Source organism: Coptis chinensis, chromosome 1, assembly GCF_015680905.1.
Source record: "Coptis chinensis isolate HL-2020 chromosome 1, ASM1568090v1, whole genome shotgun sequence".
Classification (NCBI taxonomy): Eukaryota; Viridiplantae; Streptophyta; class Magnoliopsida; order Ranunculales; family Ranunculaceae; genus Coptis; species Coptis chinensis.
Window position 1 is genome coordinate 46,438,660 of NC_141456.1, and position 13,731 is coordinate 46,452,390.

The 13,731-nt window shown below is 37.0% G+C and overlaps 1 protein-coding gene across 1 annotated transcript; it reads right to left on the reverse strand.

The window, feature by feature from the left end:
* Positions 1-8,073: 8,073 nt before the first annotated feature.
* LOC147524293 (uncharacterized) lies at positions 8,074-12,781 on the reverse strand. Its single transcript, XM_086574162.1, is given in 6 exon segments — positions 8,074-8,696; positions 9,201-9,861; positions 9,864-10,760; positions 11,688-12,146; positions 12,411-12,583; positions 12,673-12,781. Coding segments are annotated over 6 exon segments (2,922 nt in total).
* Positions 12,782-13,731: the final 950 nt, after the last annotated feature.

The window sequence follows — 13,731 nt, forward strand, 5'->3', positions numbered from 1 at the left end:
TTGAATTTTCCATTCCAATTTTTTCTACACTACCATCTAAGCCCCATAAAACCTAATAAAGACCTCTAGCTCAATTAGGAGTAGGATAGTGTGATAATAAGTAGTAGATGTGAATTATCGACCTTGGCTCTTCTGACTGTCAATGAGTATGTGAGGAAACGTTTGCCCACTGCACACTGGAGTTAGCAAAACTTGAGTGGAGAAATAAGAGAGAAATTGTGTTTCGACACATACCTGTGAGAACCTACTTCAGGACGCTATCCAAGGGATCCAGAAACGGCCCTGCTAGTACATTTCATAGTAAAAGATCACTACATGCATGCTCATATGTAGATGTTTTGATTATTGTATGTATATTAACTTGAATTTTGAAAGAATTAATTCTTGTTTCCCCCGCTAGTGAGATGTATAGAAATCTGAGATTAATTAAGGAAACAGGCCTTTGTTATTGAGTCGTTGTAGTATAAATGAAATTTGTGAGTATCTTCTCTGGAAAACTCTCATGAGGCTATAACTCATCGACTAGGGAATTCCTAGTGGTTCAAGGGCCTTGTAGCATACTGTCAATGCAACCGCAATCTGCAAAATGAGACTTAGCATAGGACAACACATTTTTGGCCACTTAACATTTTAATGTCTCTGCTTTGCTTGAGGACAAGCAAAGTGTTGTTTGGGGGTGGTGTGATAAGCACCCAAAACTGTAATATTAAACCCCGAGAAACATAGCATTTTAGTCAATTATGTGTTTAATAATCATGTAATAATTATATTTTCGTACTTCTGCAGGTTTCCGCAATTAACGTGAATATGATAATAAAACATGCATTGAAGTACGGGACTACTAGAATTCTTGAAATCTTCCCACTCAACCCCAATGAAACCCAACAAAGCCTGACTAGAGCCGAAGTTTCCAAAAGAACAAAACAAGTGCAGAACGGGTCCATATATAAAGAAGCAGCAAACTTCCAAAGCTCACATCTTTCAAACCTGGACGCCGACTTCGGCTAGTGAACTGCCAGAGCAACCAGGGCAATGAACTCTACGCAAAGACAGAAAGTTATAAAAATGCCAAAATCGGCGCCGCCACTGGACACACCACGTGGACCCACTCTGCGGGCCCAAAAGGCATGACGAGTCAGCATAGGCAGGTGGCAAGTGATGGTCACAATTTTGTGCCTCCTTGCAAAAGGAAAAGACACGAACCAATTCAATGTTTGAATTGAATTGGGCAAAAAGACAAAACAAAACATAAAGTTTGGTTTGATATGGGACAAGAAGACAAAAACTAAATTAAAACAGTTCAAGACAAAGTTTTGAATGTCTCAATTTGAGAAAAGGACGAAACCAAATCAAATGGCTTCACGAGAGGGACCAAGCTATATATATGTGAGGGGGTCTTCAATATTCACTCTTTAGCTTTTACGCTAAAGCTTTAGCTCATTAGTTAGTTAGTTTTAGTTTGTAGTCTGTAGCTTTACATTCCATCATTTTCCCTTCCAACAACTTCAGTACTGTAAGTCTTTCTTCTTAATAAAAGTAATTTCTTTTTAAGTTTAATTCTTGTTCTGCATTTACTTATTTATTTTATATAACAAGTTTAATTATTCCTCCAATGACCATGAGCTAATCCCCCCGGGGAGGGTTATGATGCTTGTGTGAGAATCCGGATTGACACTTTAATGTTCTAGAATCACTACTTAGGAATTAGGTGTAGATTATACATCCGGTCCTAAAATGATTGAGACTGTACAAGTTTGGAGTGGTGATGTTCTAAAACAGTCTCGCGAGAGACCCAAAATGTCTCGCGCACGACTCTATGGTGTCAGACAGCTCTCCAATTTGTCCAGCTGATGTAGAATCGAACCAGGAGCTGAAATGATATTCCAGAGATAAAATATTAGTTCAACTCCTTATGCTAGTAAGATGCACTCAGAGATGCGTGTATTTCGCTAGGGATCAATACTCAACGTCGTCTCGGGTTTGTCTATGAACTCGAGATGGATTAGAGCTATAGTGATGTGGTAGTATAAATTGTTGAAAATGATTCTTACATGAGTACGATAAACCCTCTCCCTGATTCTCTATCTTTGTTTATTTACATCGAAATCATCGTTATTAATTTACGTTACTTGCATTACTGTTAATTTACTTAAACCAACTAAATAACTTAAAATCCTACTCACCAAAAGTTGTAAATCTAGTTGTAAACTTTGCTGAGCCCTAAGGTTTGGACGATCCCTTACTCGACCTATCCTACCAAACCCACGTGAGTAAGGTAACTTGACTAAACGGATGACTATACGGACTTTGGACTTTGAACTGTGGACCTCGGACTTAAGTATAAAACCAAAATGTGAAAATAACGTTTCATCAGGTAGTTTTTCTGTTGCTACTAACCTTGTCAGTCTTTGATGAGATTCCTTGATACACTGAGTGTGGTGTGACTTTCTTTGTTTTTGTTCCCTTTTCATGTTGTGCTGCTGCTATACTCAAATGCTTGACTATGTTTTCCCCGTGTTGCAGTAGACTCCTTGGCCTCATGTCTTCTACTCTGTCTACAATTCCTTTGTGTAAGTCCTTGTTGTTAGCGAAAGCCCTCGAGCATCCTAAAAAATGTAGTCAACATGCTAATCTTATTGTAGGTTAGCTAAAAGCTAAAGAACGAAAATGAATTATAATCTAAAAAAAGAAAACTTCATTGTTGCATTAACGGAAGCACTAAGATTAGAAAATAAGGATGCTTATTCAGTAGTAAAATACCATATGACAAATTTAACCTTTGGCAATCATTCCCTCTCAAGTAGTCAAGTCTCTCTCTCTGAAAAATACCAAAACCCCTCTCGTGAAACATAGCTAACTTTTTTCTTCTTTCTTTACAAAGACGAAAATCTCCTCACTACTAATTCAACTCGTACATTACTATGAAGTAAATTACTTCACTACTACAAACTTTTACACTAATACTATGTATTATTGGTACTACACATGTTATAGTACTTGTAAACTATAGGCAACTCAATTGGACCGACATAAGCAGAGTATCCCTTCAATCAGAAGCTTTTGATTGATAAGTTCCTTCAATGTCTTGAAGAGCATTGGCTTTGCAACAACGAAGCCGACAATACCGTTCTGTTTTAAACTCTAAATGCAGCGAACTCTTGTAGGTTTTTCAAGAAACAAAAAAAAGATGTCTTAATTATGTTTCCCTAATTATAAACCTAAATGGTTATTATCATCGCCATCGAGTTCAAACATTATTATCCACTTACCACTTTTTATTGGGAAAACTATGTATGTAGGGTTGAACTGTCAGTATATAATATCAACTAATAACTTAGTTCAATGTCTTCATGATAGAAAATTAGTCGGTCTAATTAAATAGACTAATCTAACCCTAGTTAAACCGCAAGCGCACAACTATCGTTGAAAATAGTTGCGGCAAACGGGTCGATCCCACAAGGATGGCTATTTAGGGACAATTGAATACTAAAATATTACCTAACCTAATTCGACAATGTTGTTTTATAGAAATTTGGAATTGCTATTAACTAAAGCTAATTATTTTAACTACGCTTACGAAAATAATAAATTAAACAATTGAAATTAAACGAACGATTGGAGAGAAATATTAGGACTTTAGATTCCGCCACTAAATCTTTTAGTAAATATTTTAAGATTAGGTTTCAATGTTTCAAATTAATACGAGAAACATCCGAATGAGAATTCAGTGTTTCTCGGGATTTTATCGTGACAATACTATTTTTACATAAAAGCATCTTTCAAAATTCAGCATTAAAGATTAAACGTAAAAGATTACTCGTCTTTTTACGGCACGAATAATATCTAAATTTAATATTTGCAATTAAATCAAGCTTTGATCAATAACAATATATATTCAAACGACTAAGGATGCATGACATACAAAGTGAAAGAATAAACTACTCTCAATCGTGAATATATTGAACGAAGATTAATCAATTAACATCTACATCAAATAATCAAAACCCAAACTCAAAATAATAACATCAAGGCTAGGGATTCATCTTAGCCCTAGCTAATAGTTTAGCTGCACATAATAATCAAACTGAAAATAAAGTAAGGTGAGGAAAAACTCATGTCGACAGCAAGTTCTGCTCCGCCTTACTTCTTCTCCCTCCAATTCTCGCTCTTTGGCTCTCGGTTCTTCGGTGTTCTATTCTGTCTTTTGGATATTCTGGAGCGCCCCCTTCTCTTTGTTTCCCCTTGTATATATAGAGGTTTGGTTAGGGCAGTGTTTGATTTGACTTGGAATTGTCTAATTCGTTGGCGAGAGATTCGGGATTGGATCAGTTTGAGTGGAAGTCGGTCTTTTGTTTCCTGTTGGGTTTTAGTGCAATCGAGAATATAGAGTGTTGATCAAGTGAAAGTGGACGTATGGAAGAATGGTAGGATGTGTAGTGCTCGATTGGTTCGGGGTTCGATCGAATAAGTTGGGATTTAAGGGATGGGTTTTTCTATTTGTGTGAATTGGAGATGGAGAATCGAAGGTGGTGATCAGGTGGTGCGGGGATAGAAATGGATGGTAGCATGCGTAGCTTGGTTAGCTTGGATGTTTGGTTATTATCGCCGGAAAAGAAGGATGGGTTTTCTGTTTGTGAGAAATGGAGAAGGAAACTAATGTTTGGATATGGTGCTTCTCGGGTGGACAGGAAATGGTGTGGCCATTAGTTAGTTGTGTGGGCTTTGATGTTTGGTTATGGGCTGGTCTAATTAGATGAACATGGGTGGTCCGATCTTCAGCACATGGGCTTAAACTCAACTCCCGCTGGTTACGTGCCCACTTAAGTTCATGGTCCTTTTGCTTTTCATTCTTTTATTTCGGCCCATCCAAATACCTCCAAACTTACATTTTGCTAGTCCTCGAGAAAAACTAACACTAAACTAATTAACAAAAATCCTAACTCACTTTCGTAGGAATCACGATTACACTTAGCATGTGTAACAAGCCTTTTAAATCCCTAGGTTACCCCTAGTGGACGAGTTTAGTCTCGTGAGGGTTTTTAGAAACGATCCCCACAAACATTAACATAACAGGATATATAGTGATATATATAAATTTCTCAGAGATAAAAACTTTTTCCAACTGATAAACAAGTTCAATAAACATCAATTACCACAGTTTACATCATTATCACTAAGACACATCACTACTTCCAAAGATAGAAATCATTGATTACTACTCTAAACCAAAGCGTGTATGTGTTTAGTCAAACTGATATAGTCTCTTATCCAAGTAACGGAATTCCTAACTTACTATCCAAAGAATATATCAACCTCAATCCTCACCATTCATACACTCACAAGAAAGTCTCTTTCTCAGATAAGTTTCAATTTTACCTCTGTATGCAGGGAAATGAGTAAAATAGTAGAACATCCCATATACTTAGCCAGAAAGACAGACATATGAAATTTCAAAAACAAATTAGTCTCATGAAAAGAATATCAATCACATGTGAAGTGTCGGGTCCTTCACTTTAGCATCCTCTCACCTATTCTACACTTCATATCATACTTTTGTGATAAGTCTGGGTATTAAGACGGGGCTTAGGATAGGTTGACAAGAAAATGGTAAAAAGGAATCAAAAATTTCTGAGAATAAACTAAAAACCATCTTGTACTTGACCTTCATGGAAAATTTCTTCACTTTGTAGATCACATTACTTAACTTTCTCACTACTGCTCAATGATTTTTTTTTTTTTTTTTTTTTTTTTTTTTTTTTTTTTTTTTTTTTTTTTTTTTCTATTGAATCACTTTGAGCAAAAGGAATGATTTTCTTCATTTGACTTTAGTAAATTTTCCATTCAAAATCTTCTTCTTCTAGCTTTCTCTTTAGTCCTTTAGAAATCCTCAGAAATATGGGTAAAGCTAATAATATGGGTTTACACTAGGGGTGGGCAATGGGCCGGGTCGGGATAGCCCGGCCCTAAATATTTAAAAGCCCTTTAGATATTAAGGACGGGTCGGCCCGGCCCTAAAGTCAACATAGGGTCGGGTCGGGCCGGGTCACAAGTTTAAATATCAAGCCCTGACCCTACCCTAGGCCCTCTTTAAAGGCTTTAAGGTCGGGTTTTAGGGCCGGGCCTATATATTTTCTTCATTTTACAAATGTCATTTTTCAGACAAATGTTGTTTTTTTGGTTTCTGTGTTACAAATGTCTGCTCTGTATTTCGCTTTAATGGTATGGACGGAAACCTTTAGTTCTAGACTTGGCTTGCATGTGAATAAAAATATAATTTATAAGAAGTAAGTGGGAAAATAAATTGAGAATAATAAGTTCTAGACTTTGATTTGATGATCAAAGGAATAAAGTCTTATTTTTTTATTATGCTAGTGCTCATTGTTCTTCATGGCTGCTAGATAGGTTGACAAGTTTTTGTTATATAAGACAAGTTATTGGAAGTACCCTTGGATGTAAGTGATAAATTACAAAGGGCAATGTTATTTTAATTTAAAATATTTAACAAAGAGTTAGACAATTATGGTACGTGTATTTATAGTGAAAATATAAAACTATAACTAGGGCTTGGTTAGGGCTGAATTAGGGTCGGACCTATGTTTCAGAATCTTAGCCCTAGCCCTGCACTAGAAGGCCTTAGGGTTGGGTCGGCCCTGCCCTAAACTTTGTGAGGGCTTTAGTTGTGAGGGCTTTATAAGGCTTAGGGTCGGGTCGGTCAGGGCCGGGTTAGGGTCGTTAGGGCCAAATTCCCACCCCTAGTTTACACTCCTTATTTGGAGTTAGGTTAAGGATAGTTGGTTTAAGAAGAAAATGCTTAATATATAAGGCTCAAAAGGGGTTAACATGAAAATCCTATTAGGTGGTATAGATAAAGGCTAATTGGCTTACTACTTGACTTATCAGTATGATATTCTGCTTCGAATAGACTACAAGACCTAATGGCTATCTCCCCAGTTGATGTCACTTCGTGATCGACCAAAACAAGAAAAAAAAATGAGACTATACAACGAATTTAAGCACAAAAAAATGAATGAGTCAACTTGGACTCTGAATTTACGTAAAGACTCTCCAAGAAATTCAAAGGCTCAAGTCTCACAGGTTAAGTCTCTATATTCCTTTTCTAGTTCACTAGGAGATTAAATTACTCTTCAATTTGACATGTATCAGGTGGCTAATAGTGCATATTCCACTTTGGCTTAAACTTTCATCAACAAAATCTATTTCTAGAGGTAGAAAATAGTCTAAAAGCAACAATAACTTCAAAAGTGACTCTTAACTTCATAGATTCTTTGAAAATCAGTGGCTTTAGAAATCAATTTTTTTTTTTTTTTTAAAATTTCTCATCATAGAAAATCACCATTAATCATACCATGTTGGACATATTTATTTCTCGCTAAACAAACATTTTGTTCCCACCCCCAAACTTCTTATAGACATTGTCCTCAATGTTAACATGGATGCGTAATTTAAAAGATAACAACATGGACAAATAAAAGTATATAAGGAAAGAGGTTACCAAGAGCTTCCAAAAATGAAAAATAATATCTTTGAGTCACCTGTAGAAATTAGTACCTCACAAAAGATATAACAATGATAATATAAAAGAGGACCAAGTTACTACAATGACTAAAAGGTGTCACGTGTCTCATCCCATAGAGTTACACGTCTCCAAAAAAGGTGGAGAAAAGGTGCTAGAGTGGAATGCATGATACACGTGCACAAAAGACTCAACAAAAATAAAAACATGGGTTGCCTCCCATAAAAGCTTACAGATTAACGTCTCTAGCAGATTTAATGCTTCAAGACACCCAATTCTTAGATGAGCATTTTGTCTACCAACGAAACATAAAATGAATGCCCCAAAATTCAAAAAAAATTCGACAAAGTCTCCTCTGTATTTTCGACATTTCATAAATATAAAACCTGTCATAACCTGAAAATCACAATGATATGTTTCTCATTGGTTAACCCAAATGGAGACTAGGGGCTAGAATGAAATATTTGGGAACAATGCAAAGCGACTCTTACAAAAGAAAAACAAAACCTAAACTACTAAAATACAACAAGCATACTCATTCAGTCATGATAAATAGGATCAATAAGATCCACCTCTTCCACATCCTTATTAGCAAAACCATCAAGATACTGTTTCAAGCGTTCACCATTAACCTTAAACACACGACCACCCGTAGGATCCTCTATCTCAACAGCACCATAAGGAAAAATAGTTTTAACAATGAAAGGACCAGTCCACCTAGAACGTAACTTACCAGGAAAGAGACGCAAACGAGAATTATATAGCAAAACTTTTTGATTAGGTTCAAAAGACTTGCGAATAATAGATTTATCATGAAAAATCTTAGTCCACTCTTTGTAAATCTTGGCATTCTCATATGCCTCATTCCTTAACTCATCTAACTCATTCAATTGGAGCTTATGTTGTGAACCTGCTCTACGCATGTCAAACTTAAAAGTTTTAATGGCCCAAAAAGTATGATGTTCTAATTCCATAGGCAAATGACATGCCTTCCCAAACATAAGCCTATAAGGAGACATACCAATGGGAGTTTTATAAGCAGTCCTATAAGCCCAAAGGGAATCATTAAGACGTTGAGACCAATCCTTACGGTCAGGTCGTATCGTCTTTTCTAAAATTCGTTTAATTTCCCTATTAGATACTTCAACTTGGCCACTAGTTTAGGGATGGTAAGGGGTAGCAAGTTTATGAGTAATAGAGTACTTTTTCATTAAAGATTCAAACGCACGATTTGTAAAATGAGTACCATTATCACTTATATTTGCACGAGGAGTACCAAAACGAGAAAATATATTATATTTCAAAAAGTTAACTACAATCTTGTGATCATTCGTTTTACATGGCACCGCCTCAACCCATTTAGAAACATAATCTACCGCGACGAGGATATAAAGATAACCAAAGGAAAGAGGAAAAGGACCCATGAAGTGTATACCCCACACATCAAAAAGCTCAACAACCAAAACAGGGGAAAGAGGCATCATGTTCCTATGGGAAATATTACCTGTACGCTAGCATCGATCACATCCTAAACAAAACTCATGTGCATCTCTAAAGAGAGTAGGCCAATAAAAACCACACTGCAAAACCTTAGCAGTCGTCTTCTTAGGACCAAAGTGACCACCACATGCATGGTCATGGCAAAAGGAGAGAATACTACGAAACTCACTCTCAGGAACACATCTCCTAACAACTCGATCGGGGCATGACTTAAACAAGTATGGGTCATCCCAGAAAAAATACTTAACCTCAGCAAGAAACTTAGATTTATCTTGTTTTCTCCAATGAGAAGGAAACTGACCTATAACAAGATAATTAACAATATATGCATACCAAGGCAACTGGGAGACAGCAAAAAGTTGCTCATCAGGGAAGGACTCATTCAAAGGCAAAAGAGTAGTAGAAGACTCTACTATAAGCCTAGACAAGTGGTCAGTGACCACGTTCTCTATTCCCTTTTTATCCCTAATCTCAATGTCAAACTCTTGTAATAAGAGGACCCAACGAATAAGACGCGCTTTAGCATCCTTTTTAGAAAGAAGATACTTCAAAGCTGAATGATCAATAAACACGACAACCTTAGAACCTATGAGATAAGACCTAAACTTGTCTAAAGCAAACACAACAGCTAACAACTCCTCGGTTGTAGTGTAATTCATTTGGGCATCATTAAGAGTTCGACTCGCATAATAAATTACATGGGCCAACTTATCAAACCGTTGACCTAAAACAGCCCTAAGAGCATAGTCTGACGCATCACACATTAACTTAAAAGGTACATTCCAATCAGGTGGTTGTATGATAAGAGCAGTAGTCAATAAATGCTTCTCAAAAGCTTCTCAAAAGCTTTCAAACAATCATCATCAAAGACAAAATCGACATCCTTACCAAGTAAATTGCATAAGGGACGAGAAATCTTGCTAAAGTCCTTAATGAATCGCTTATAAAATCTAGCATGACCTAAAAAAGACCTAATATCTTTCACAGTCTTAGGTGGTGGAAGACTAGAAATGACATTAATCTTAGCCTTATCGACCTCAATTCCTTTACTAGAAACAATATGACCAAGAACAATACCCTGTTGAACCATAAAATGACACTTCTCCCAATTCAACACAAGATTGCACCTAATTAACACTAATTCCAAATGGTGCAAACCCTTATCAAAAGAATCACCAAATACGGAGAAATCATCCATAAACACCTCAAGAAACCTCTCTACCATGTCAGAAAAAATGCTAAGCATGCATCTCTGGAAGGTACCAGGTGCATTACATAACCCAAATGGAATACGACGGTAGGCAAAAGTTCCAAAAGGACAAGTAAATGTAGTCTTTTCTTGATCCTCAAGTGTAATACATATTTGGTAATAATCGGAATAACCATCGAGAAAACAATAATACTTATGACCGGCTAACCGTTCAAGCATCTGGTCAATAAAAGGAAGAGGAAATTGATCTTTCCTAGTGGCTAGATTCAACTTACGATAGTCAATGCAAAAGCGCCACCCAGTAGTCATACGGGTAGGAACTAACTCGCCATTCGCATTCTTAACTACCGTAATACCAGACTTCTTAGGGACAACCTGAACCGGACTCACCCATTTACTATCGGAGATGGGATAAATGATACCCGCATCTAACAACTTGAGAACCTCAGCTCTCACTACCTCTCTCATGTTAGGATTAAGCCGTCTTTGGAACTCACGGGCTGGTTTAGCATTATCCTCTAGATGAATATGATGCATACAATCAGTGGGGCTTATCCCTTTAATATCAGCAATAGTCCACCCTAAAGCTGTCTTATGGTCTCTAAGAACCCTAAGCAATTTACTCTCTTGTTCACTATCAAGATTAGAAGCAATAATAACAGACAAGGTCTCATCAGGCCCCAAAAGGACATACTTAAGAGTATCAAGTAATGGTTTCAACTCAAGTTTAGGAGGACTCTCTATGGAAGGAACTGGTTTAGACTCAGAAGGAGAAAGAGGTTCTACCTTGGTTTTCCACTTATTAGTATCTAAGATTGGGGTGGCATCAAGCAAAGCATTTACTTCACAAATAGAATTATCCACATCAAAATCACCACCAAAGTGAGTTAAACAAGACTCAAGAGCGTCATCTGAATAACTTTCCAAGAAAGTCTTGTGAACCACACTGTCAATAAGATTAACATCCCAAAGATCATTAGGTTTAGGAGTTTGTTGACTCACATTAAACACATTAAGTTCTGTAGTCATATTACCAAAAGAAAGCTTTAACACTCTATTACGACAGTTAATGATAGCATTGGATGTGGCAAAAAATGGACGACCTAAGATGACATGAATATGGTGTTTAAGATCTTGAACAAGTTGTGTTTCTAGAACAATAAAATTAACTGGGAAATAAAATTTATCAACCTAAATCAAAACATCTTCAACAGTGCCACGTGGAACCCTGACAAACCTATCCTCCAGTTGAAGTGTAATCGGCGTAGGTTTCAATTTACCAAGACCAAGCTGTAAATAAACTGAATAAGGTAACAAATTAACATTAGCCCCCAAATCAAGTAATGCCTTCTCAATCATATGCTCACCTATAACACAGGAAATAGTAGGGCATTCTATATCTCTAAACTTAGGTGGAGTGCGGTTTTGAATAATCGAACTCACTTGCTCAGTAAGGAAAGCTTTCTTATGCACGTTCAACTTATGTTTTTGCGTACACATATCCTTAAAAAACATGGCATAAGAAGGAACTTGTTTTATAGCATCAAGTAACGGGATATTAATATGAACTTGCTTAAACATCTCCATTATCTCATTAAAAGTATTTCCTTTCTTAGCATGAACTAACCTCTTAGGAAAAGGGGCTTTTGGTATATAAGATGGTACATGACTAGACTCGAAAGACGTAGGAGGCTCTAAGCACTTCTTAGCAACATCACGACTATTAGAACCACTTATATCACTCTTCTCACCCTCACACTCTATAAGATCAGATCTAACCTCAACATCCCTAGGCATCTCAACCCTATTATCAATATGTTTACCACTTCTAAGAACAGTAATAGACTTGGCTTGCTCCTGGTGGTGCTCTTGGCTCAAGTTAGAGCCTATTTCGTACTGTCCCTTTGGATTAGCCACTGGTTAACTAGGAAACCTACCATTTTCCCTCTCATTCAAAGTATTAGCAATTTGACCCATTTGAATTTCCAACTTCGCAATAGATTGTGCATTTGAATGCAAACTCTTTTGGGTATCCTTTTGAAATCATTGGGTGTCTTGATGAAATTGAAGGGAACTCTGCATGAAAAGACTAAGAGTGTCCTCAAGAGATGGTTTCTTAGATGGTGGAGGTGGTTGTTGGTATTGCTGAAACTAGTTGGAAGGAACTTGAGCATATGACTGGGAAGGAGGATTCACAGGTGACACCCCTGGTTCAATTTGATGCGACCCATTTTTCCATGAGAAATTGGGATGATTCCTCCATCCAGGGTTATATGTGTTAGAGTATGGGTCACCAAACGGTTTCTTATTATATGTGTTGAGTGCATTAGGTTGTTCAGCTATACACTCATTGAACGCAGAGATAAAAGGACACATTTGAGCTGTGTGCATGGGACTCTCACATAGCTGATATACTTGCCTAACTGACTTGACATGAGAACCTCCCCTTTTAACTTCAAGGATTCCACCTCCCTAGCAATATTGGCTAGTTTGGCACTCATCTCAAAATCGCCTCTCACCTCATAAACACCACCCATTCTTTGGTTCAGAAGCTACTTGTACATTTCTATCATGGACCCTCCCTGGAGATTCCCATTGCTGAGAACTTTCAAAGATTGTCTCAAGAAGTTTCCAAGCTGCGTCCTCCTGCAAAGAGAGGATATCTGCCCCACTTCGGGACTCAACAAACTGATGGTGTAAAATCGACAACCACTCAAAGAAAAACTTCACTAATTGCCATTTCACAAAATTATGGTGAGGACACCTCAAAAGAAGATCTTTAAATCTCTCCCAACATATATAAAACTTTTCACCCTCTTTTTGAGTAAAATGCATGATCTGTCGCCGAAGGCTAGTAGTCTTGTGCATGGGAAAGAATTTAATGAGAAACTTAATGTTCAACTCATCCCAAGTAGTGATAGACTTAGACTCTAAGGAATTCAACCATAACTTTGCCTTATCCTTCAGTGAAAAAGGAAAGAGGTGGAGTTTGATAATCTCTGGTTGGACTCTAGGGAAGTTAAGAGTACCACATATATCTAAGAACTCCTTAACGTGAAGATAAGGGTCTTCAGAATCAAGACCATGGAACTAGGGAAGCAAGTTTATGATGGCTGCCCTTAACTCAAAATTAGCATCACACGTAGGCAAATCAATGCAAGAAGGATTAGAATTAAGGACTGGATAATAGTAGTCCTTAAGGGTTTTAACTTCGGGTTCTGCTGCCATTTCTAACAAATGTTTTTCTAACTCGCCTTGGTTTAGATTAGTAGGTTCCTTATGAAATGTTCTTTCAATTTCCGGATCAAAAGGTGCTATATCAGGATTTTCAGAATGGATTTCTACCATACACAACCTCTGACTCTAGATGATGAAAACCTAACTCTACAATGAAAGACAACGGACGTAAAATGAAAGATGCGAGATGATGCACAATCACAAAAAATAGGCAACAAATCTCTAACCGAATTGAATTTTTAATTAAGGT